General features: G+C 39.6%; 1 protein-coding gene across 2 annotated transcripts in view; it reads right to left on the minus strand.

Moving 5' to 3' along the window:
• LOC119492547 (netrin receptor UNC5C-like) overlaps positions 1–24,826 on the minus strand; it is a 232,737-nt gene that overhangs the window by 69,032 nt on the left and 138,879 nt on the right. For both annotated transcript variants that reach the window (XM_037777050.1, XM_037777051.1), the window contains exon 4: positions 14,811–14,914. In XM_037777050.1, the coding sequence (XP_037632978.1) occupies positions 14,811–14,914 (104 nt within the window). The remainder of the gene's footprint in view (positions 1–14,810; positions 14,915–24,826) is intronic.

Consider the following 24,826-nt stretch of genomic DNA (forward strand, 5'->3'; position numbering starts at 1 on the left):
TGAAGGTATGAAAAAGTTGAGTGAACATTAACACAGAAAAGATGTAAGGGAAATAAAGTTTGCCAGGAAGGATGGTTTAGAGGTGAGCCGAATGTATTGCACTTATTCTAAAATATAGAGTTTAAATATTTATAAGTCCAATATTTCACTATATAAATAATAATAGTAAATTTCAGTTACTGTAAAAAGAAAGGAACTATAGTTGGGAGAGCAGGAAGGCTTAGGAACAACCAAGAGAGAGAAGGCAGGTGCCATTCTAGGGCTACAATTTATGATAATTTTCATTGTCAATTAATCCGTCAATTATTTTTCTTGATAAATCAATTAGTTGTTTGGTCTATAAAATGTCATAAAATGGTGAAAAATGTGGATCAGTGTTTCCCAAAGGCCAGGATGACGTCCTCAAATGTCTTGTCCAAAGATATTCAAATTACGGTCATAGAGGAGTAAAGAAACCAGGAAATATTCACATTTAAGAATCTGGAATCAGAAAATGTTTTCTTAAAAAATTAATCAAACCAATGAATAGATTATCAAAATATTTGGTGATTAATGTAATGTTGACAACTAACAACTTATCGATTAATCGATTAATCGTTGCAGTTTTATGCCATTCCCACTGAGACGCTTACAATTATGAACTTATTATTTGTGTTTGGGGAGGGGAGGCTGTGGCAACCTCCTCGCGTAAAATCAGACTTTTTCACTGGTAAATTCCATTTTAATGGTGTGTTCAAGCTTGTTCCACTTGTAATTAGATATTTTAATCAGCATTTGAAGGCTGCATTGGTCTATCCATAATACTTTCAGTGAAAAACTAGAGGAAGGCATCAGCAAATGATTTATGCATTTGCAAAATGAAATATTATAAATATTATGTCTTTCCTCATCATCAAAATTAAAAATACAAGTCATTGCTTACTAATTCTGAGAGCCAAGAACTGACGTCCAGAAAGAAGGAAATTGGAATGAACAGAAAATAAATGAACAAACAAACTGAGTAAATAGAAAAACCACTCAGAGCTCTAAGGATGAAAATGCACAGGGACTGTGATAGCAGCAGCGGTAGTTGAAGGGAGGAGAAAAAAAAAAACAACAGAGATGACAGTTTGGGGTGAGTGTTAGGGGATGGAAAGTTGAAATGAGACCCTGGGCTCCAATCATTAGAGGAAGAGGCAAGGCGAAAAACATCCAAATCCACTCAACAGCTCAGACGCATCCGGGAGACGTTTCCCCAAACAGATGCTGACCTAGTAACAGCTATGAATCAGAATCAACACCTCCAATATCAGCAGGGAGAAAGTTCAAAAGGGAAACACGTTCTACTCGTGATAGAAGAACTGAAAGTGAAATTAAAAGATTAAACCTGTTCTCTCCTCCGTTTTAATATAGCATGCTGCACTTTGTGTTCTTGTCTAATGTGCAAGCCCTGAATGCCAAAAGGCAATATTTGTTCTGGAGGTAATTTGCAGCCTAGAGATTTCATGAGAGCGAGGTAAAATATGATGACAGTGATGGACGCTGTCAGAATATGCAGGCACAAAACTGTCAAATGTTGACTATGAAATTTTGATTTATTCCTTTATCTATTTAAGCATAATGCATATTTTTTAGCATTCTAATTCACATCCCCAGCAATTATTTGAATGCAGAATAAATGTCTAGTTCCACCCCCACTTCGACTAAAAATAATAATGCCTAAACTTAAGCAGACACAGCAAGCGTCCTTAGGAAGATACTATGGAGTTTCAGTAAGACTTTAAAGATAGTGTGTTGCCTAACTGACTTTCCTGGTTGCTGTGAGGCAGTGTTGAAGTGATTGACAGCTTGTTAAATTATAGAACAGCCCCGTGCATTGTTACGGGTCAATGCGGTAAAAGTGTTGAAGCCCTCTGTATCTGTGTTTCTGTTGCTTTCTTTATTTCTCTGGAGAGTGGTGTATTTCGCATTTCCTGCTGAACCCTCCAGTTCACTAAGTACTTTAACATCACTAATGGCAACAGCAGAAAACGGAGAAGGAGGAGGGATAGAAAGATGAGATAGAGAGAGAGAGAGAGAGAGAGAGAGACGAGGAGAGAGAAATAAAGAAGAAAGTAACAGTGGGGATGAAATGAGAGCGATGAGAGGGTATGCAAAGGAAACCACAGGACGCAAACTGCTAAAGAGCAGTTAAGTGTTTCAGCGATTATGACCTAAAAACACCTGTAATGTCTCGACTCATCTTTGAATGAATGCTTTTCTGGCAAATTGCACCATCTACCAATTTCTTTTCATTTTTCAAATTCATATTCAAAAGACACTTACATGGTTGCAACACTGATGTACATGCACAATAAAAAGAACATCAAGGGTAACACAAGAAAGCCACAGGACTTCTGCTGGTGGTTCTTGTTGTAAAGGTCCCTCACATAATTCTGCTTCATTTTCAGACTGTCCATGCAGACATTTATTTTCTGTGTACATTAATTACAGTAAAACAACAACAACAAAAATTCTGAATCAGAATTGGAAAAGTATGTCTCAAGCAGTTATATTAATTCAATCTGAGGTGCATGGTTAAAACAAAGAGTGTCAGTTTTTTCATGCTAATGTATACTTCAGTTCCCCTTTGTCCTTTCTCACTCTGTTCCCAGTAGGGCAAAACGGTATGTCCTCAAAAGTCCTTTTACACACTAAGCAAAGATGTACTGTGTCTCTCTCTCCATCAAGTTCAGTATTAGCCTTGTCCACTTATTTTAGATGTGTACTGTATAAAAAAAAGGATGTTCAAGGTGGATTCAGGACACATAAATCAAAACCTGCTTTATTATCTTCAACCTCACTCTCCCACCAGTGGTGTCAGTCATTACAAGCAGGGTTCATGATGAAATCACAATATCTTAACAGGGTCTGAATGAAAACAAACTGACTATACATGATGCCTCAATTATTAAGAATTAAGGAATGTATGAGAGTGTCACATAGGCTGTATACAAAGATGGACGACATAACATCTCCTCAAAAGTGAAACCAAAACATCTTGATCGCCCCCTGGTGGCTGGCTGCAGTATAGGTCATAAATGCCACCAACTCCATGTTAGTGGATGGGACAAACTAAAAAGTACACGTCAAATAAATTTTTCCCAAAGATGGTTTCTGTCAATTTAGGTAGTTCGTATCACGCTGATGTATGTTCAAGTGTTCATTTTTCTGATAAGTTTGGTTTTAATTAGTTATTTGATGCTATAAAAAGGGGGTGAGACGTCATGATTGGCAGCTGTGAGTCTCTCTTGCTAACAAGCTACGGCCGTACTTGGTCCAAATGACAACAAAAGCGCAAAATGGCAGCGCCCTTATCCGGAATATTTTGTCGTCGTCAATCTTTATATACAGTCTATGGAGGGTCATCATTTTTTACTTTTAAAAAATATTTTTCCTATATGTTTTAGTGCAAAATGCACATAATTAAATCTGCTAAATAAAAAAAAAGACAGCAGCTTTTTGCGAACCTTAAAAAAATTAATTAAAATAAAATGTGTTTGTGCATGCATGTACAGTATACAGTCTATTTGTGTTATGAGTGGGAAGCTAACCCTAGCAGTTCTTTTCTAACACACAGTTGTTTGCAGGTATTTATGCGCATTTTAACTTTGTGTGTGTGTGTGTGTGTGTGTGTGTGCATGTCAAAGCTGATTCACTGTACAGTGTAGGAGTGCTGATGACGCTCCATAATCATAAAAGCATGAAGAGACTCTGAGCTGATTGGGGGCATGCTAATCCTTTTTAATTGACTCTCCAGCTCTCCAGTGTTATTAAAACCGCCCAATAACAAAATCAGCTTTGCTTTATTAGCCGGGTCAGCTGAACTATCGGAGACCTCCCTGTTTGTTAGTGTTGCATTTTGTTGAAGGATGTACAGCGAAGTATGAGCATATGGTAAACAAACAGAAAAATGGGCATACTGTATAGAAAACAGACCTTTTTAATTACATTCAGACACGGCAGTACATCCAATGTCCAATGCAAAATTCCAATGCAAATGCAGGGAAGGTAGTGTCCTTTATGTGGGTAGGGTATAGAGGCTGGAATGATGAATGGGTGTGCAACACATTAGACTTTGACACCAGAGATCTGAGTTCAACAATTAATGTTGGCTTTTTTAAAACATTTTACCATGATAATGATCTGTCCTCGCTGCCTAACCTTAACCGTACTTTGCATGTGCTGTAGGAATAATCATTTTAAAAAACTGGCTTTCTGCAGAGTTGTTCTATTTGGTGAGTGAGTTGATGATAGTCATATTTCAGACTATGAAGCTGAATGTGTTCAGCCATTATAAAAACACCTTTTTCAGCAGAATAATTAACCTGCATGGGTTAATACCACATCTCTGATACAATTTTGCTTAGCTGTGCATCAAACTGCAGCATTGATTTTACGGTTTTGACTGACAAAAAGACAGCAGATGCCATCATGAGCAGCATATTCTCTGTTTATAGCTCCCAAAAGAGCTAAAGGAGCATCTTATCTCTAAGTGCTGTACATCGGCCTCTGCAAGGTCACACTTAAGTAGACTAAAGCCATCTACCTCTGAAAGAATTATGCTTCTGAAATCAGCAAAGCATCAATAGCGCCAAGAGCTTCTTGGCACAGCGTTTGATAAGCCGATGATTCAATACAATTCCAGTGTGTAAGCGGTATCATGGTTAATACAGCTCAGCAAAAATGCACTCATATTTGATTTCACACCAACAAACACATTTTACATAGTGTTAAATGGAGGACTGTGTCGTGGCAGCAATGGATTTTAAGATCACATATCACTGCAAACACGTTCTCTGCTCTACGCGCACATTATCTGATAATGTTCTGTTATCAACACAGTCACATTTATACAAATATGAATTGCACTGACAATGACCTCCTTTAATAACTCACTGAGGCCTACTTCACTGAATAGTGATGTAAGTGAAAAGCAATTAATTGGTAGCAATCATTCAAAGCCCTGGCTTATTAAACTTTTGCAGTCTTGGTCACAAATGAGGAATTTACTGTCCCAATTGCTTTAACATATAAAATTATCTCTCAACTCTTGCCAGCAGTAGGACTGAGAACTATTTTTAGGTGCTAAATCATAAATACGTTTCTAATATGTTCATTGCATTACAATAATATATGCACAAATCTAGATATTACAGGCCCGTGTTTCAAAGTTTTTTGTGCTCCTAAAAGACTTACAAGGTCTAACAACTCGTAAAACTTGACAGAACAGAACAGAGATTTGTTATTTGACACTGTCGCACCCGGTGTCAAAACACTGCGTTCATTCATCCATGACAACACTGTCAGGACTGCCGAGGGCAGCGCGGCCTCACTGCCAGACAATGCAGTACACTCTACGCTGTCATGTCACCATCAATCCACTGCTTTGTCTCAGAACTGTGTCAAGAGAGACGGCGATAGTGACAGAGAGAGACAAAGTGAAAAAACAAGACAAGGGTTCATCGAAAAGTGTGAGAAAATTTTAAACTGAAATGGAGACAGAGAAAATAGCTGCGATGGGAAACTGTGCAAGGTTTCATCAAAAACACAGAAAATCAGTGAAAACTGTCAATAAATAAGCATTAAATAAAAAAAACAGAGTGAAGGGTCAGCATTTCAACACCAGCACATTTAAATGCTTTCCATGTCACTGCCAGAAAGACATTAAAACAGGGTTAATTACAAAGGCGGACTATCCTATAGTGTTGCCAAAGCCTTTGAATGGGTAATGAAAGGGGAGAGAGTAGTTTCTCCTAATTTAGAGGGTGTGGAGGGGATCTGCACAAACGCCTTCATTATCTCCTACTCTCATACTTCTGAGTCAAGCACCCACTCAGCCCTCCACATACCGCACACACAAAAAGAACAAAGTCCCAGTCTCAAAAAGACTCAAACCCCAGACCACAGAGGACTAAAACTACACATGATCACTGGCCTGCACACTTCCTGCCTTCTATGAAGATGGAAGAAAATAATGCAGGTCGAGTCATCGGTTAAGAGACAAAACACAGGGCGACTGAATGTAATGAGAAGCTTCCCTTTTTGAATTTTGATTGATAGTTTCCTTAAATGGCCTAGTAGACGATAGGCGGATGTACTTTAAGTGCTCGCAGTTACAGTCACTGTGAGGGCTGAAATAGCAAAACCACTTGTGAGAAAGCCAAGGTAAACATCTGAGTTTAGGGTTTTTATATAAAAAGTCTGAGTTACAGTCTGCAAACAATGCATGCAGGAAAGGCCGAAAGAAAAAAAAAAATGTTTTGCAAGAATATTTTGCAAACAATATATACTTATATAGTCTAAATCTAGTTAGAGCCAGTGATTGGAATTAGAGCTGCAACGATTTATCGATTAGTTTTCAAATATGAAATTAATCGCAAAATATTTTTGATAATCGATTTATCAGTTTGAGTAATGTTTTAAGAAAAGAAAAAAGCCCATACTCTCAAAAACTCTGATTCCAGCTTCTTAATGGAACTGTATGTATGTTTTTACACATAGAAATGTGTTTTAATCATTTTTTTATTTTTTCACATGTGTGAACAGGTTGTAACCTAACCTTCCGCAACTTCCTGGGTTTCCTCTATCAGCCTAGAGACTGCTTTTAATGTGAAGAATGCGGGACTTTTTTTTTAGGAAAATCCAATGAATGGGACGTCATGCGTGCTCGCGAGTGCCTTTACTCTCACGTCGTGCGTGCTCGCGAGTGCCTTTACTCTCTTCAGCTCCACTACAGGGCTAACAGTGTGCAACAATAACTAATGTTGGGTTAGAAATGGAGTCCGCTAACGCCAACAAACGACCAGCCCCTCCACAACTCAGACTCCAACACAAAAAAACAAAGTTATATCTAGTGAAGCCCGTCCTGCTGTAACCGAATGTGACCAACGTTGAGGGGAAAACATCAGCCGGACCTTCGTTTGGTAAGCTAACATTACTGCCAACCATGTGAAATACAGTATATATTGATATTGCGGTTTTAGCTGTCGATCAAGTTCAGTCACGTGTGTCACTTCACTGTTTTGACAGATGCTCCCTCGCGTCTAAGTAGTGCAAGCACAAGTGCGAGCAACAGGACACGGACGGTCGTTGACTTAACGGCCACAGGTGTCACTGTTAACAAGCAAGTTCCTACTCTTACATAGAGCCCCTTTAAATATGAATATTTTGTGGTTTATTTACTCCTCGATGAGAGTAAACTGAATATCTCTGAGTTGTGGACAAAACAAGACATTTGAGGACATCATCTTTGGCTTTGGGAAACACTGATCAACATTTTTCACCATTTTCTGACATTTTATAGAGCTAAAAACTAATCAATTAATCGAGAAAATAATCAACAGATGCAAATAATTGTTAGTTGCAACCCTAATTGGAACCCAATGGAACTGTACTGAGAGCAGCAGAAACACTAACTGCATGACTGCATAAAGACACAGAGAGAGTAGTCAATAGAATAAAACTGTGAGGAAGTTTGATAGCTGATGCTGAGATTTCGCAACAGAAAATCCACATTTCCAATGCGGTTCTGCAGCCTGCTGCTGTCTGAATTTACTGACACGGCTTATCACTGGATGAAAAGCCTCTCAAGGCTCCTAAATTCACAGCTTACACTAGATGTATGTATGTCTTCTTCCTCTTCCTGTGTGTGTGTGTGTATGCAAGTGTGACACTATCTTTTTGGAACTACAAAGTAGTTCTAAAAGACTGCGCTGATATACAGTACAAGGAGTACAGGAGTCAAAGAGATAAAGCGCGCTGTATGTGCGCTTATGTGCATTCGCGTGTGGGTGTACACACATCATTAGATAATGATCACAATCCCTCTTGACATCCCCAACGACCAACCACAATACACATTATTACCAAAACAACACAGAAACCGCCCTTCTTCATCTGCCCCATTTGTAGATTACTCTGCAGTGATAGACCCTCGCAACAGCATTTTAATAATCTTAACACCATTTCAATAATTCACCTAGGCAGTGGGAATAAAAAAAGAGATTGCTGACTAATCTGTGGATTACGGTGATGATTTCTGACAGAGGTTGGGGATCAAGGTAAAATGTGATGGGAGATGAGCTGTGGGGCTTACTATGCTAGCTCAAAGAGGATTAAGGTAAGGATCTATTGGGGAAGCAGCATTACATAAATTGTTTTTTGTGCACAGAAACGCACACACACCAACACACTCACCCAGAGGAGGGCCGGGATGAAAGTGACTTTAATTTTTCTGGTGTGGTGGTCACAACATTTTGCAAAGCGAAGGGAAGATCAAATGCTTTGTTTGATATTACAAATTCTATCTATAGACCATCCCTATCCCTTTGGGTTCATTCAGTTCTATTTATTCAGAAATACAAAAACAATGCCATTCTACTAGCGTTTCTTTACTGTATAAAAAAACGTGTTTCGCCTTTAAATTTATTCACAGAGCTTTTGATGCAAAAATTGGTATGTTCTGGGGAAATATACACGTTTTAGATGTATTCTTGCAAATAGTTGATCTTGTAGCTTTTAATAAATTTATCTGTGAGGCCCAGAGGAGCATTGAGCTCCAGTGAGATCTGAAAGCGGGTTAAAGCTAAAGGAATTCAATAGATCTGCTTCTATCTCTGGACACAGGAAGAGAGCATGTCTTATTTGTTAGACAGTTTAATTCACACTGTCACCTTCACTGTCCATTTAAAGCACTCCCCTGCCACCGATGTTATAACCTCCAGATAGACTCTGCTAGTAAACGTCATCATATGACACATTAACAATTGGGACTGAGATGTACTGTGTACAGTATACTGTTAGAGTGTGAGAGTGAGGAAGCCGTTAGCATTTTGGCCACACTGCACCGCTGATTCCTTCTGACAGAAAAGTCTGCTATGATTTGCATCACAAAGAGTCATTCATGCACACCGAGACACACCCATACACACACAAACACATGGGTCTGGACTTATTCCACACTGGTTAACGCAGAAAGTCATTCAGAAAAAATGACATCTAGGGAGGCCAAATTCACACATTTGTACACAACTAACGTCACAGCTACTTCCTGGTTAGGATGGTGTGTGTGTGTGTGTGTTCTGCCTGAAGGCAAAACTTTTCAGTTGCTGGCTTTGATCAGCTACATAAAAGCAACCTCAGAGCTGGCAGCTGGACGCGTGTCTTGCTCAAGGACACTTAAGCAGGACAAATGGCGGCAAATGCTGCCCGATTTGGAGCTTGGAGCTTGAATCTAAATCCCATCTTTGAAGGACAATCTCCCTACAGTATGCCACCCTGGTACACATAATGCCATGTTACATGAATGTTCATTGTGATGTAAATATAATAAAATACTATTGGTGGCTTCAAATGGGGTCGTGTTTACTGTGATCACGACAAGAGTCCATATGAACGCCCTCCTCTTGTGGTATTCACGACCTCGTAAGTGGAATACAATGTGTTTGTTGACGTTGTCAGAAATGGCGGAGGCCAAGTTCATTTATCGGTACTTAATGAGTGAATTTATTGTAATTTTAGTCGTATATTGTAATTCTTTGTAATTTTGTAAATATGTCTTAGGAAAATGTTGATATTCCCAACGGCCTGGTCTTTTTCCTCTGTCATTATACCTTTGCATTTAGCTATTGCATTATGTTACCCGCTGGCTAGCTTGCTAAATTGTTAGCCTATGTGGCTTCTAGATGTCGACAGTAATGTTAATATTGCAGTTGCTTAACAGCAGTGTTCTCACGACTTAACCACTTGAATGCCACGCATATGTGTACACGACTTTCCATGTTGTAAACACAAGCTCACGAGTTTCATTTGAAGGCACCATATATTAAAGCTGCAGTGGGTAGAAATGGCGCCAATATCATCCTATATAATAATCCTATAATATCATCATCTGCAAGATTTTCCAGACCGGCGGAAAACAACCAATCAGAGCCGATCTGGAGTCTGCCGTCCAGCTGCCATCTATGAGAGCAAGCTGACAATCACTCGCAAACTCCGACCAAATGGTCAAACTAGGCAGCGCTGATCAAATGTGAATCAATATTCTGTTACTGTAATGCCTATTTCTCACGTAAAATGTTTTCAGAAACATCTTGTAGTGTACTGTTTGGTTGTAAAAATTAGAAAGTTTGTTACCCGGCAGCCATGTTGAGATCAGTTGAGGAAAATACCAAGCACCGCCCACCAGCCGGAGCACAGCCAATAGGAACGCTCAACGGGAACGCACTCTCTCTGAAATGACCTGTGATTGGCCAAAGTCTCCCGTCACGGGCTAGATTTTTTTAAAGCCATAAGGAGGTGCAGGAGTCTAGTTTTCTCTCATAACACTTGAATTACAATATGTTGAAAGGATTTAATGGAATTTATGCACAATGATGCCAAAAACGTTCTGCCTACTGAAGCTTTCAAAACTGTACACTCTGACTTTACTTACAATGTATCTTCTGAAGTGGAAGATTACACTCAGATAGAGAAAGTATAGGTTGATCATAAGCCATTATAAGTGGATAACTTGCACTAATTTAGGGGTGGATTGAGTGGTTAAGAATGTGACAGGAACTTGACCAGGCTCCAGACACGTATCCAGTTACTGTCTGTCTCTGTGTGTGTTTGTGTGTGTGCGTGGAGTGCCTGTCACCACACACTGATGTGTTTATTTCACTGCAGCTGGGGTAATCACTCACACACAGAGACAGACGCAGACAGGCACACACACACAAATATTCACATAGACACCCACAGTCACACACACACATAAATACATAACCCCACCTGCTATGTGCAGTCTACTGGCTTTGCCTGGCCTGTGGGGTCACTCCTACTCTTTGGGTTTCAAGATAAAGAATGTATTCTTGCTGTCAGACTGCGGCCTACTTCTGCTGCCTCTATGTCCTAATGAAAAAATAAACAAGTTGACTGTGGCTAAAATCTAAATTTCACACTGCTGCTTGCTTTCAGTAGATATTTATAAGAAACACTTCGGACGACCTCAGGCCATAAAAGTGATTCAGAAATAAAAAAAAAAACAGTAAAATTAAATATAACTTTTCATCTGAAGTGAAAACTGTGCTGCACTTGTTGCAAGTTCTCTGAATTCGCCCTCTTTGTCCATAAAGCCTTTTCTGTTGAACTGCTGAACCCTCCCCGCTGAATCCAATAGCTTTCCATCAGCTTTTAAAGGCTTTCTATCACAGTCTAAAGAGATTTAGATGTTTCTCAAGGATTTCACAATGCCTCAAATTGTGTCTCTCAGGAGCTTTAGATTGAAAGAGAGAAAAAAGCACATAGAGGAGACTGACTGATGACAAGAGAGTAGTACTGTCAGAGGAAAGTGAAAAGGAAATAATGGTGCATTGGTTGGTGTGGAGACATTTTCTTTGCAATCTTGGATTGGTTTGACCCTGACCTCTCAAGGCTAACAGTTGTGCAGCAGTTAAAATGAGCCCTGGCTAATCTGTCCCTTAGTGTACCCCTTGTCATGCTTTAATATGCGTGTGTGTATGTGTGTGTATGTGCATTTCTTTTAAGGCTGCATCTGCACGTGTATCTGTGTAAATGGATAGATAAACATCTGCGCGCATATGTTGGCACGTGTGCAGATGTTGCGTGAATATGAATATAAATTGCATGTTTGTGTGTGTGTGTGTTTGTGTGTGTTCCAAGGCTTTGGTGCGGCATGTTGACAGCCACGTGATGCCAGCTGGGCATTACGATGTGTGTATCACGTATCAGGGCACCAACCCCATCACATTGACAACTTTACAACAGTCGTCAACTGGTCGACACGGCAACCGCAACCTCTAATATTAGAACATTTCTAGAGAGGTCACAGGACACTACAGCTGTCAATCAAAAACAAAAAAAAGTGGTTGTGTGTGGGTGTGTGTGTAGGAGTGAGTTAGAGAAAGAGGAAATCGAGAATGAGAATGGTAAAGAGAATGAACATGATAAGAACAAAGAGAAATAGAAAGTCTGAGGAGATAAAAAAAAAAAAGAAAGTCGGGGCTACAACCTGAGGTCATCAGCAGGTTTTAAACCTAAATCCCTCTAATCAGCTCCAGCAGACAGGAGAGACAGACCAATCCATTCGCCCCGAGATCCCATTATGACAGGAGAAAGGAATGGAAAAGGTAGCAAATTGAACACACTGGGAAAATAGCTCTGAGTGCCGGTGTGTCTGTGTGTGTGTGTTTGTAAGTGTGCCTTTGTGCTTGTGTGCATGAATATACTATATTGTGTTAAAACAGGTGTCAGAAATAAAGAAGGCAGATGAGGCAGCAGTAGTAATGGGTCATTACTGTTAAGATTTGTCTCCAAGATGTGTTTTGTGAGTGAAAAATAGCTTCCAAGTCTTATGTCACAATTTGACCAATGTGTTTGCTTGACTTCCCTCAGAAGAGTTAGAGATTTCTAGAAGTGAAAGGACAGGAAAAGATCACCGTTATTCCAAAAACACTTTTCCTTCCGTCTCATTCTTCACCTCTGCCTTCCCCCCACACTCCCCTCTTCCTCACTTTGTACGCCGGTCTGTCTGAGTGCCTCCCTCACCCCACTCCTTCAGTTTCCCCCCCTCCCTCCTCTCCTTCTCTCTCGGGGGAGCTGTGTACTTAGATGCAATTGAAAACGACTATCAAACCCTGAGGAGCGAAAACCTGATTCAGAGACTCCTTATCCGGGAGCGCAGCCTTCTCCAAGTGCTGTGCTGCTCTTCCCCAGCGGCCGACTAAATGAAATTATGTCTTTTTATCCATTCAGGTGGGAACGCAGCCAGGTGAAACCAGGAAAAGTAAAGAATCATCTGAATTGTGAATGACGCTCTTCACTGTAGTTAAGGACCTCGGGGAGTGGAAGTGACACGTGTGGCTCTCCCAAAGTGGATGTTTACTGCACGACACGTTTGATGAGTGAATAAAATGTCGAGGTGCTGACAATGTAGTTAATGCATATACACAATATTATCTTACAGTACATTGAGGAGGGTAGAGTCATGTGTATACTTGAAAGCTACATCTGTTTGAATTACTAGCATTGCTAGGAACCTCTGACCACATGAAAGTCAGCCTTGCTTATCAAAGTGTCCTTAAGCAAGGCATTAACGTGACCCGCTTAAATCTGCAGTAGGCAGAATGTTTTTGCATCACTGGGCAAAAATTCCATAATAACCTTTCAGCATATTGTAATTCAAGTGTTCTGAGAGAAAGCTAGACTTCTGCACGTCACCTGGCTCTGTTTTCAGGCTTTAAAAAATTTTGCGTTCCTATTGGTTGTGCTCTGGCTGGTGGGCGGTGCTTGGTATTTCCTCAACTGATCTCAACATGGCTGACTGGTCACAAACTTTCTCATTTTACAGCTAAACAGTACACTACAAGATGTTTCTGAAAACATTTGAGGTGAGAAAAAGGCATTACAGTAACAGAATATTGATTCATATTTGATCAGCGCTGCCTAGTTTGATCGTTTGGTCGGAGTTCCCGAGTAATTGACAGCTGCTCAGAGATGGCAAGACTGCAGCTCGGCTCTGATTGGTTGTTTCCCTCTGGTCTGTGAAATCTTGCAGATGCCATTAAGAGCACCGGAGGACACAGAGGCACTTGATATTTTTCAGAATACCTGTCTCATGCACTACTGTCAGGATGTACTGACCATTTTATAAAAAAAAATTTAATAATTTTTTCTCCATTTCTATCCACTGCAGCTTTAAATGGCCAACAGAATGATGTAGTGATTTTTCTAAGCGGCAAATGTAACTTCCCTCTAACTCCAGAGCGGTTTATCCACTTCCGTTCAGTTATCATTGATATGAACGTCGAATGAAAAGGAACATGCCAGTATTTTTCCGTCTTTTTGAAGACAAGCAGGCAATCCACTTTCGTTAATTATCCTCATTATTTTCTGTAAAGCTCAGGTACAGTAAGAGAGATTGCAGAGGTTTATCCTATTCTCTCACTCTGAGATTTCCTCAAGTAACTTGCGCTGCAACTCAAATTGGCTCTCTGGGGACGTTTAAGTCTGAGTTTCAACTTTGGATCAGTGTTACCTCGTTGCAGCAGAGCTTTCAAGCAACTGTCACTCAAAACGAGATTCGGGCTGTTCCTCTGCTTTACTCCTGTGACAATTCAACCTGAATGTAAAAAAATGCTTTATATATCTGAAAACTTTTTTCAAAACGAGACAAATGTGAAATATTTTCTACTAAACTTGTATTTTTTTTGATTTATTAAACATTGTCTTTGCTTGTATTAAGGTTAAATAATTTCATTTTGCTACTGTGATTAAGTGCAATTCATTGTTTGGCTCAGTTACAAAGTCAATGAATGAAAATGTAGAACTATCTCTGTTGGAATGGGCTTTTACAGTTATTTTGGTTTTGACAAATTAAAGTCTGAGTGCTTGGGGCATAACACTAGTTATAAAAGCTGTTTAACAAACCTCATCAAAAGGGTCAGAATACATTTTCATTCAGCACACCCCTCAACTGCTGACTGCAGACTGTGAATGAGTGCACGCACCCGTCAATGTTCTGCTGTCTGTCATTCATACTTCCAGCCAATTTCAAAAAGTGTCACATCTGTATTAACTGACTTTTCTGTGGCACTTCCAAGTTATTTCCACTTGATGATTTCTATTTTTTTTCCTTTTTTTTTTTTACATCTTTTCACATCCTCTGTTGTCTCCATGCTGACATCCTGCCTCAGTCTCTCTCTCTCTCTCTCTCTCTCTCTCTCTCTCTTAATCTGACGTCTTGTTTTACATTCATCTCAGGTAGAGGTTAAGAATAAGGCTGCACGTACCTCAGCAGCCGGTATGCCCTCCGGAGGGCGACACTGTAACAGCACTTCCTGCTCCAGAGATACTTCCTTTCCCAGGGGTTCCTGTTCGAATGACTTCTTCAGGTCTGAGGGAAGAGACAAAGAGAGACAGGAAACTTAATGACTGCTGTAGGACATGTTATTAGGTGAGCCAGAGAGCATATGACTAAATCGTTACTTCAAAATGATACTGGATGACATATTGATTTTATTGAATTTATCAGGTTATGAAATGGTCGTGCGAACTTTGCTTAGGAAGTCAGTGCAAAAGCTCACGTCGCACACTGATCCACTGGAAAAGTTATCAAAAAAGGTCGAGACATTGACTTTAAACGAGAAAACCATATGTGCTCATACTGCTAATGATTTAATATCTAACCAACACAGTAGGCAACTCCGAATCTGAAAAGTGAAGCAAATATGGAAGTGTCTTAAACGTGCATTCTTTCTAACAGCCAGCAGGGGGCGACTCCTCTGGTTGCAAAAATAAGTCTGACTGTATAGAAGTCTATGAGAAAATTACCATACTTCTCATTTGATTTATTACCTCAGTAAACATTTTAAACATGAGTTTATGGTCTCAATCGCTAGTTTCAAGTCTTCTTCAATACAGCATGATGATCATTTAGTAAATTATGGTCCAATTTAGAGCCAAATAGACCATAAAGCAGGGGATGCTTTAGGGCGTGGCTACCTTGTAATTGACAGGACGCTACCCCAGCGTTGTCCGGTCTGGGAGTTGTCCGTGTTTTTGTCTTACAACTTTAACCCTTTCACAGTGTGTTTTCAATTCATCATAGTTAACTGCAACATTTTGGTCACCTAAAAAAATTCTTATTCAGCGTTCGGTTGTACTTAATTCAACCCTCTTGTGTCACTTCTGTTTGCAAAACAGCAAGATGGCGATGCCCAAAAACCATGATGGCAACGGCCAAAATGCGAGGCTTCAAAACGTCAGTCAACAAACCAATGGGTGACATCACGGTGACTACGTCCACTTCTTATATGCAGTATATGAACCAGGACAACCCTGGGAATATAACATACAACAGCAACGCCAAGAATTCCATCAAAAGCAAAAAGCTTCAATGGAAAGCAGACTTGTGTGGGATGCCATTTTGCTGTGATTCAGCAGTCAGGGAGCCCATTTAGGAGATGGTGCCATGTCATTTTAAACCAGGCTCATTACCTCATTTCCGTGGCAACAATGACACAGTAATTACGGAGTTGGTGGTTGAAGTCAGCCAGGCATATGTTGACTTCTCCCACTCTCGTGTCACTTCAGAAATGTAAACAACAGGGAAAAACACTTAGCTGTATATTCTTAGAGGCAACTAATGCTCACATGGGCACACACACACACACAAATACACGTTTGCATGTTAAGAATGTAGTTGCAACAGTTTTACACACACACACACACACTCTGTTGATCATGCTTTAAAATGCTTTAGCTGCTTCACACACTAAACACAGGCTGCCTTGTTGCATACTCGCAACCCCCAATCACTATCCACAATATTTTAACCTTGCTTTCATTCCGTATAGACATGCCAGCATTAGGGGATCTCAAGCAGGCCAAAGACAATAAATGATTCACACTAATGGTCCACATACTGTGATAAATGACAGCATTACAAAGCAGCGTGGAATGCGCTGCCATTTCTTCCACAGAACGTTTCAGAGAGGGCTCAGCTGTTTTCATTTTGAGGGGAAAAAATGCTCACAGTAGCAGACTTGAAGACAATTAGCTAGACATTTAAATAAGAACAACAGAAGACGGGAAGACAAAAGAAAGGAGGATGGAGAGAAGGCGTTGAAGGACGTGAGTGAGAACACAAAAACCCTTGTGGGTGGATGGATAAATGGATGGATGGAAGGACAGTTTTGTTTAACTGATCTTTATGAATACATTTTTCTCCGAGACTTTGTTTCTCTCGCTGCCACTCTTCTATCACAAAAGCCCGAATTTCATTCATTGGGAGAGTTCAAAAGGGGAAACCACTCTTCAGCTGTTGATTTGGAGTCTTCTTGTATTGCCTCTGCAACAGTTTCTTTCACTACACTACTTTCTAAACTTCCCCTGACACTGTAATGCTATTCACTCTTAACCTTGTCCTTCGCTTTTCTGTTCACCTCCCCAGTCTGCTGCCAGATAGCATACTGTATGCAAGTATCCCTCTATTGGCAACTGAGCTTAACACATGTTCAAATAATTAGCCTGCCATAGAAAAAGGCCATAAAACAAACTGTAACCTGAGAGGGGTGGCAGTGTTGCGGGACTTAGCAGGTGACTTTATTTACGATGCTGATCCGATGGGTGTGATGGGTTTCTAAATAAGAACATATGGAGGGGACGAAGGCTTTTCCATCCGAACTTCTGGGTGTCACTCAAAGGTTTATGATCTGATTTCTCCTAGAATACAGACTCAATATAATCTGGATAAAAGGATTTGCAAAACTGCCCTTTTTATCCATTTATATATGTGTATACATTACGACAAATATTCATTTGTGCACACATGTATATGGATGTGTGTATTGGACACGTGTGTTCTTGTGTGCATGGGAGAGCAACATTTGGAACTGAATGAAAGTTTTACATATCACAAATTTAACGAATATCAGCATGTAAGGATGGTTAATTACACTGGCTACATACTGTATCTGCAGATACATGATGTAGGGCTGCAACTAACGTTTATTTTATTTTATTTTCATTGTTTTTTAATCCGTCGTTGATTTTCTCAATTAATCGATTAGTTGTTTGGTCTATAAAATGCCAGTACATAGTGAAGAATGTCAATCAACAAAGTCCAAGACGCTGTCCTCAAATGTTTTGTTTTATCCTCAAATCAAAGATATTCAGTTTACTGTCATAGAGGAGTAAAGAAACCAGAAAATATTCACATTTAAGAAGCTTCTTTTCTTAAAAGAATTACTCAAACTGATTAATCGATTAGCAAAATAGTTTTTTTTATAGTTAATTTAATAGTTGACAACTAATCGATTATGGATTAATCTTTGCAGCGTTTGTTTATTTCAAAGTATCCAGAGGTTTTGTTGATATGGCAGCATCAACAGCACTATTTAACTGATACATTCTTTGATATATTAATAATAAAACAACTTTTTCACTTTGAAGAGTTTGAGAGTCACTTTGTTAGTTTGTAAAGGATAGCTGCAGCTGTGGAAGACAAATCCTCTCTCCTTTGTCCTTCAGTTTTTAAAACCATACAGAAAACTTTCATAGGAGGACACACAGCGTGTGTGTGTGCGGGTGTGTGTGTTATCCTTATGTCCTTTTACTCTCCTGGTTCCCAGGTGTACTCTTAATCACCTTATCCATCAGCTGTGGTACACCATTTGTGGACACACACAGACACAAGCACACACTAGATAGAACATTTCTTCAACGCTGAACCGGCCGACTCAGAGTCACACTCTCTGGGTATTTCATCAGGACAGTCACCTTACAGTCATAGACATAGAAGGAGGCCCAATGAAAGAGAAGGAGAGGTAAAATGGGATGGGGGTGTGTGGAGGGCAGGAGTCTGGACAGCGGGTGGGGGGTTGAAAGATGAGAGGCAGAAAGAGAGAGGAGGAAGGAGGGAGAAGTTGGCAGCACACAGCATGACCACCTAACTCTTTCTTAATGCCAAAACCACCTGCTTGGTCTTTACCTTAAGACTTGTTTATGTCCACCACAGTCTCTATATATCAAACCATTCAATAGAAGCACCTGTCAGTGAGTCCACTTTGAATCATCTGTGTTTATCTGCCTCATCTCTCTCAAAAACCAACCAGCAATCCATCAAACCTCACAGCTATCAATCTGACTTTGATTACATCTCCTTTATCGCGATCCCAATCTGACAAAGACAAGGGGAGAGATATTATGTGTCTCAGCTTACAAAAGTATAAGAACTTTGAAGTTTTGAGTTGTTTAAATGTATGATCATGAATCACTCTCTTCCACATTCACACAGACAGACTAAAATACTGAAGAAGCAAAAGGAACTGTGTTGAATAGATGAATGTCCGAGCAATGCTATTGGGAGATGCATATAACGCAAATCGTATTGTGTGAAAAAAGTGAACACCTCCACTTTAGCATATAAACCTCTAAGGAATAGATGCCCATTTCTTTGGGGTTGCATCAGTCGCCCTCAATTGCAAAAGCACTCATTTCATACTGTCCTGTAGTGCACCGTTTCACTGTTACAACGAGCCACCACTTGTTGTTACAGTCCATCCAGGGGCTTGGTAATCCATCAAGGAAACAGTGTGTTTTTTTGGACACTTTCAAAAAATAATAAAAAGCTAAGTCAATGTTTTATGTTCTTAATTATCCAATGCTCACTACACAAACAACTCTTTGACATTACTGTTTTGATAAATGAGATTTCTGGCAGACATGTCGACGCTCTCCTCTCCAATAACAAGCTGTGTTATTAGGTATCAAGCAGTGGGACACCTCCGGGTCTGAAAAGTGAAGCCAATGCAGAAGTGCCTTAAACTTGCATTCTTCTTCAGCCATCAGGGGGCGACTCCGCTGGTTGCAAAAATAAGTCTGATTGTATAGACGTCTATGAGAAAATGACCCTACTTCTCACTTGATTTATTACCTTCGTAAACATTGTAAACATGAGATTATGGTCTCAATCGCTAGTTACAAGTCTTCTTCAATACAGCATGATTTTCATTTAGTAAATTATGGTCCCATTTAGAGTCGTAAAGACGATAAAGCAACGTATGCTTTAGGGCCAAAATGCTACGGCCAAATACCAAGATGGCGACGGCCAAAATGCCGAACTCATGGCTTCAAAACAGCAGTCCACAAACCAATAGGTGACATCATGGTGACTACGTCCACTTCTTATTTACAGTCTATGGTGGGGAACCGTACACAATGCAAAGAAATATATGCTGTGTCCTGAGCATTGACGAATCCTACTGCAACTAGGAAGCAACCTTCAAAGAGTAAATATATATATCAAGATAAATATATCAAGATAGTTATCTGAAGTGTATTGAGCTACGTAGAGACATTGGTGGAAGTGACGAGGTTGGCAAAAGGGCGGAGAATAGCAAAATAATAACGGTTTTATGGTAGAAATGTAAATGGTTCTGTGTCTGTGTAATAGTCTTTATTTTTTTAATTTTTTTTCACGATGCCTTGGGCTATGAATGTGAAGATCATAACCTCTTGCACATTGTTGTTTATTGTAGAAAATTAATGAATAGCTAAAACATTAAATTTCTGTTTTACTTGTTCTTTTGACTTCTTGGTCTCAGAACTTTTTATAACATCATGTAATATCACTGCAGCATACATATTGAAATAGCCCATGTTGTGCTGAAAAAAAGATATCAATTACTTTCTTGTGTCTTACAGTATTACATTTATACATATGTTTATATATTAAGAGAGCCGAGGCCCCAGTAACAGGAAAAAAAATGTCTCAGACCAACTCAAACTGTTACTGTGTGTTTATGGCTGTTAAATGAAGAGTGCAAACGTTTGTCAGGCTCTATAATCAATGCTTTGAAATGCACATCAAACAGATCACCGGTATGTGACTTGGTGACGTCTGATAGATCTGGCTTTGATTCTAAAATGCATCACATAGTTATGCTAGTGATATTTCAAATTTTAAAAAAGTGTGCCGTCACTTTTCATGAGGTCCTGTAACTGATATATAATATATAGATACATTATATATGAGTGATGGCATCTGAAGCGTGACAGGGCATATATTGAGTGTCTAGTCGGCTGTATTTTGATGGTAATCAGTAGGAAGTTCATACATGCTAACGTTACTAATATCCCAAATTCTGTACTTCTACCTTGTGCAGGCAAACAGCAGAAATATAATATATGCTAACAATGTCTATCGAGGCATGCAGTAAAAAAAAGTTTTAGAAATATGAGGACAAGTGCAAACTCCCCTTTAAAAAGTAAATCATTTATAAATAATGCAAATATTCTTATATAAGTTATGATGAAATATTGGTAATGTCTTTTCTACCATCCTGCTGTGCTTTCATTCTTGTATTGTTGTACTATATATATAAGTTAGGAGCTACTCTGTATAAGCAAGTTAAAAAGCAGAAGGAGATGAGATACTGACTCATGAGAGCTAAGAGCCTGACACTTATAAATCTGTATGTGCGAACAAGGCGTTAGAGATGATCATGCCGTCTGCTTTCCAGAGATACACCACTGACAAAGCTTTTTAAGATTTCCAAAAAACTCTCCAAAACATCTTCCCACCTGAATGACCAGGCTTAATTTCATGCAATATAAATCTTATCATTATCAGATTCCGTGCAGAGAGCTCTATTGGTTAAGAGAGTTATGTGAGGACACAGAGTATTGCTGAGGCTGAATGATAACTTCATAATACAGTCAATCCCTGTGGGGGATGACAGCCTGAACAGAGCATGATGGTTCATTATGGGAGTAATCACCCAAAGCTTTAGCCCTAAATCCACCACATGGCTACCCACACAACACACATAGACACGCGTACGCGGACAGATACTGAAAGACAAAGAGAAGAGCGATGGAGACAGTGCGATACTGTCACAGTGAGGAAAATACACACAGGAGATGGAGACTAACAAGCAGGCACAACACATACATGGAGACAGAACAACCACAAACACAAATGGTAAGATGCCCACAGCGGGACAGAAAAACAGACTCACTCACGTTAAAAAAAATCAAAACAACAACTGCAGACACAAGGCGAGAATGAGGAAGTGATTGAGCAGTGAGACACACTTCTCTCATGCCAGCCAATTCCAGGAACAATTTCCTAGTCTTAATTAGTGAGGGAGATGGTGAAATGAGGAGCTGGTTGTGAGAGTTGATTTCCATAAAGATTGAGAATGAAATTAAAGGAGATTAAAGCAAACCGCTCGGGGGATGAGCAGACAACACACACATACACACTCACACATATTCACACACAGTGCTAGCAGGCTATGACAGAAACTTTTTGCCAGTTTGGTAGCAATAGTGTGCGTGGGTTTTAGAGGAAGAGGGAATGTGACATTGTGTTCACGACACCAGGGGACCATGAATTCACGTCAATGGAAGGTGTGCGTTTTTGTGCATGTGTGCAAATATGTGCCCAAGGGAAATATGTGAACAGGGGAGGAGGGACAGCTGTGTCCTAACAATTCAGTGACCCCACTTCACTCCCAAACTGCAGATAATGCTATCCGGCTTCATAAATATAACAAAAGCAATGATAAATTCACGGAACAACTTAGAACCACAACAGGATTGAAAAGTACAGAGGGCAACCTTGCAGAGTCTGAACTCCCGTGTATACTGTATACACAATAAAGCAGTGTAAGCATCTATTCAGAAAATGACCTTTCTTGCATAAACTCCTCTTTTTTTTCTCTCTCTCAGCCTCCTCGTCTCCCTCCCTCCCTGTCTCTATCCGCCTCCTTCCTCCTCCCTCTAAAACTTCTTCCACTGCGCAACTAAAACTGTTATTATGTTTGTGGTGAGTTTGTTGCCTCAGGCACCTCTACCTAAGCACATTTCAGAGCAATTATCCAAAATGGGTGTCTCTGCCTGCCTGCTACCCATGCCAAATCATAACGGTTTCCCCTGCTGGAGCTGCTCAAGCAATAAAGAGCAATGTGAGATGCTTGGGAAGAAAGTAGCAAGCAAAGTACTCTCCTTAAGTCTCAGGGAGGATCATTTGGACATCCAATTTCCTACATGATGGCATGCAATGGAAACAATCAAACAACTGGCTTAGAAAAAAACTAAAAGATGCAAGTGATAAAGCACGCAAGAGGGAAAGGTAATATTTAATAAACAGCAGGGGAAATGTAAATGTAGGGGATTTGTATTAAATGATAAAAATCTAAATTTTAAACAATGAAATATTACATTACAATGAGATTATATTACAATAATGAGGTGAATATGTATTGCTTTCTGCTTGGGAAAGTAATTAAATGCTGTGATTTAAAAAGTTACTGAATAATTGTATTATGTGCTGCATATAATATTTAGCTCAATAACCATCACTTTTGTGTTCATCTAACAAGCTTTGAAATATCCTTCACAGAATAGCTTGTTTATGCAAAATCATTTCATGACAACATGAATATATCCTAAGGCCATAGGGTATTTAGTAATATGTGTTTATGGGTACCTCCTCAATCTTTGGGCATACAAATGTCTTCAAATATCCAATAAAGCTCCAAAATATCCCCAAAAAAAGGAAGAACTGAAGGTAGACTGTGACCTTGAGTGTGACAGTCATTTTCAGTGCGGTTATATAGGGAGTAATTTTCTCTAAGTGACTTTAGAGTGTCTCTCTCCACTCAGACCAGTTCTTTCACTGAACTCCACCCTGTCATTTCAACACTTCCCAACCTGTGATCAGCCTGAGAGATCAGAGAAGGTATTTCCATCCCCAGTCAAGTTTTGTACAAGTAAACAACTCAATTCCCTGACATGGCACCGGCACTCTGAAGCACAACAAATCAAACAAATTAAACTGTTCACTTAAAATCCTCAGTCAAAAACAAATTATGGTTTCGAAATATGAAGTACAAATCCATCATGGAAATATTTCAATGAAGAAGAAGAGAAAATTCTGTTAGTCTAGAAAATGATCCCTGCGTGTCATCATGGGCCGTTCTTCCTTTTAGACCATTAGTTGTAAGAGAGTTACTGTTTTATGCTAGTCAATAAATGTCAATAGCCGTGTTTCCATTCTCATATTTTTATGTGCAAAATTCAATAAAACTTCCTAAATTGCGAGAAAACGTTTTTACGCTCGATTGAGGTGGTTTTTGCCTTTATTGAAAAAGAGTTCATGTATTAAATGTGTTATGCAAATAACACAATCAATTCTGACATAGAGAACATTTAACTCACATGACTGATCAGCTGTTTCTTCTCGGATATTCCCATAATGTATGAATGCTTGTCATCGTCTCCAGACAGCATGAAACATGACCAATACTATCTGACACGAAAGAAACATTACATCTTGCCAAATTGAAACAAATTTCTCAAGAACTCTCTCCATGTTTCTATCATAGATGGGTTAGATGGCCAAGCTGACTTGTCTTGTTTCCGGTTCACAACCTCTACTTCTTCTACTCTGTTTACTGGCAGATTACAGCCCTTTGTAGCCTATAGCGCTAACTTCTGACAAAACTACGCTGTAGCCAACAAGCCAAGTTTATTTGCTCCAACCCAGTTGATGGAAACGCGCCTAATCCACAATTCATTTTTGCGACATTTCAAAAGTTTGCTTAAAATTCGCTTGACAGTTGAATGGAAACACAGCTACTGTTACATTGACATGAATAGGAAATTGTGTTCAAGCCCGAGCAAACATTTATGTACTGACTCAAATGTTTGCTTCATCTGAAAAGATATTTTTGACTTTCAACCTTTATACAGTAGGCTATCTCAGCTCTGGTGATGTATTTATCACTTTGTGAAATGTTGGCTACATCTGCCTTAGTACTTAATGCTTAACAACTCCAATTTATTGAGTTTCTTTTTGCAAAGATCTTTCGTTTTTTGTTTTTAACCTTTGACTTTTACATTGCATTTGGTTACGGGAGTCGCCTCAGCGACCCCATGGGTTAATGAGACATAACGATGATCCCCTCGGCCTCCCGTAGAGTGGTTCCTTTGTTCCTCTCTTAAAACAATGTTGTTAATGATATTGATATGAGATTACTTTTCCTCACACTTGGACTTTGGAAAGTCACTTAAGTTTTGTATGGTTAAATCAACACTGTGGCTTCCCACTTTAACACCAAAGAGTACACTGAAGCAGCCCTTGACATCTGGGAAAAAGCTCAGTGGCTCACAGCGATGGTGAGACATCATAACCGCACATTCGCACACACACATACACACTATGAGTCCTCACTATAAAAATGTTTATTCAGTGTTTGTGACCATCATGAAGACTCTCTCAGAGCCAGAAACCAAG

Source organism: Sebastes umbrosus, chromosome 8, assembly GCF_015220745.1.
Source record: "Sebastes umbrosus isolate fSebUmb1 chromosome 8, fSebUmb1.pri, whole genome shotgun sequence".
Lineage (NCBI taxonomy): Eukaryota > Metazoa > Chordata > Actinopteri > Perciformes > Sebastidae > Sebastes > Sebastes umbrosus.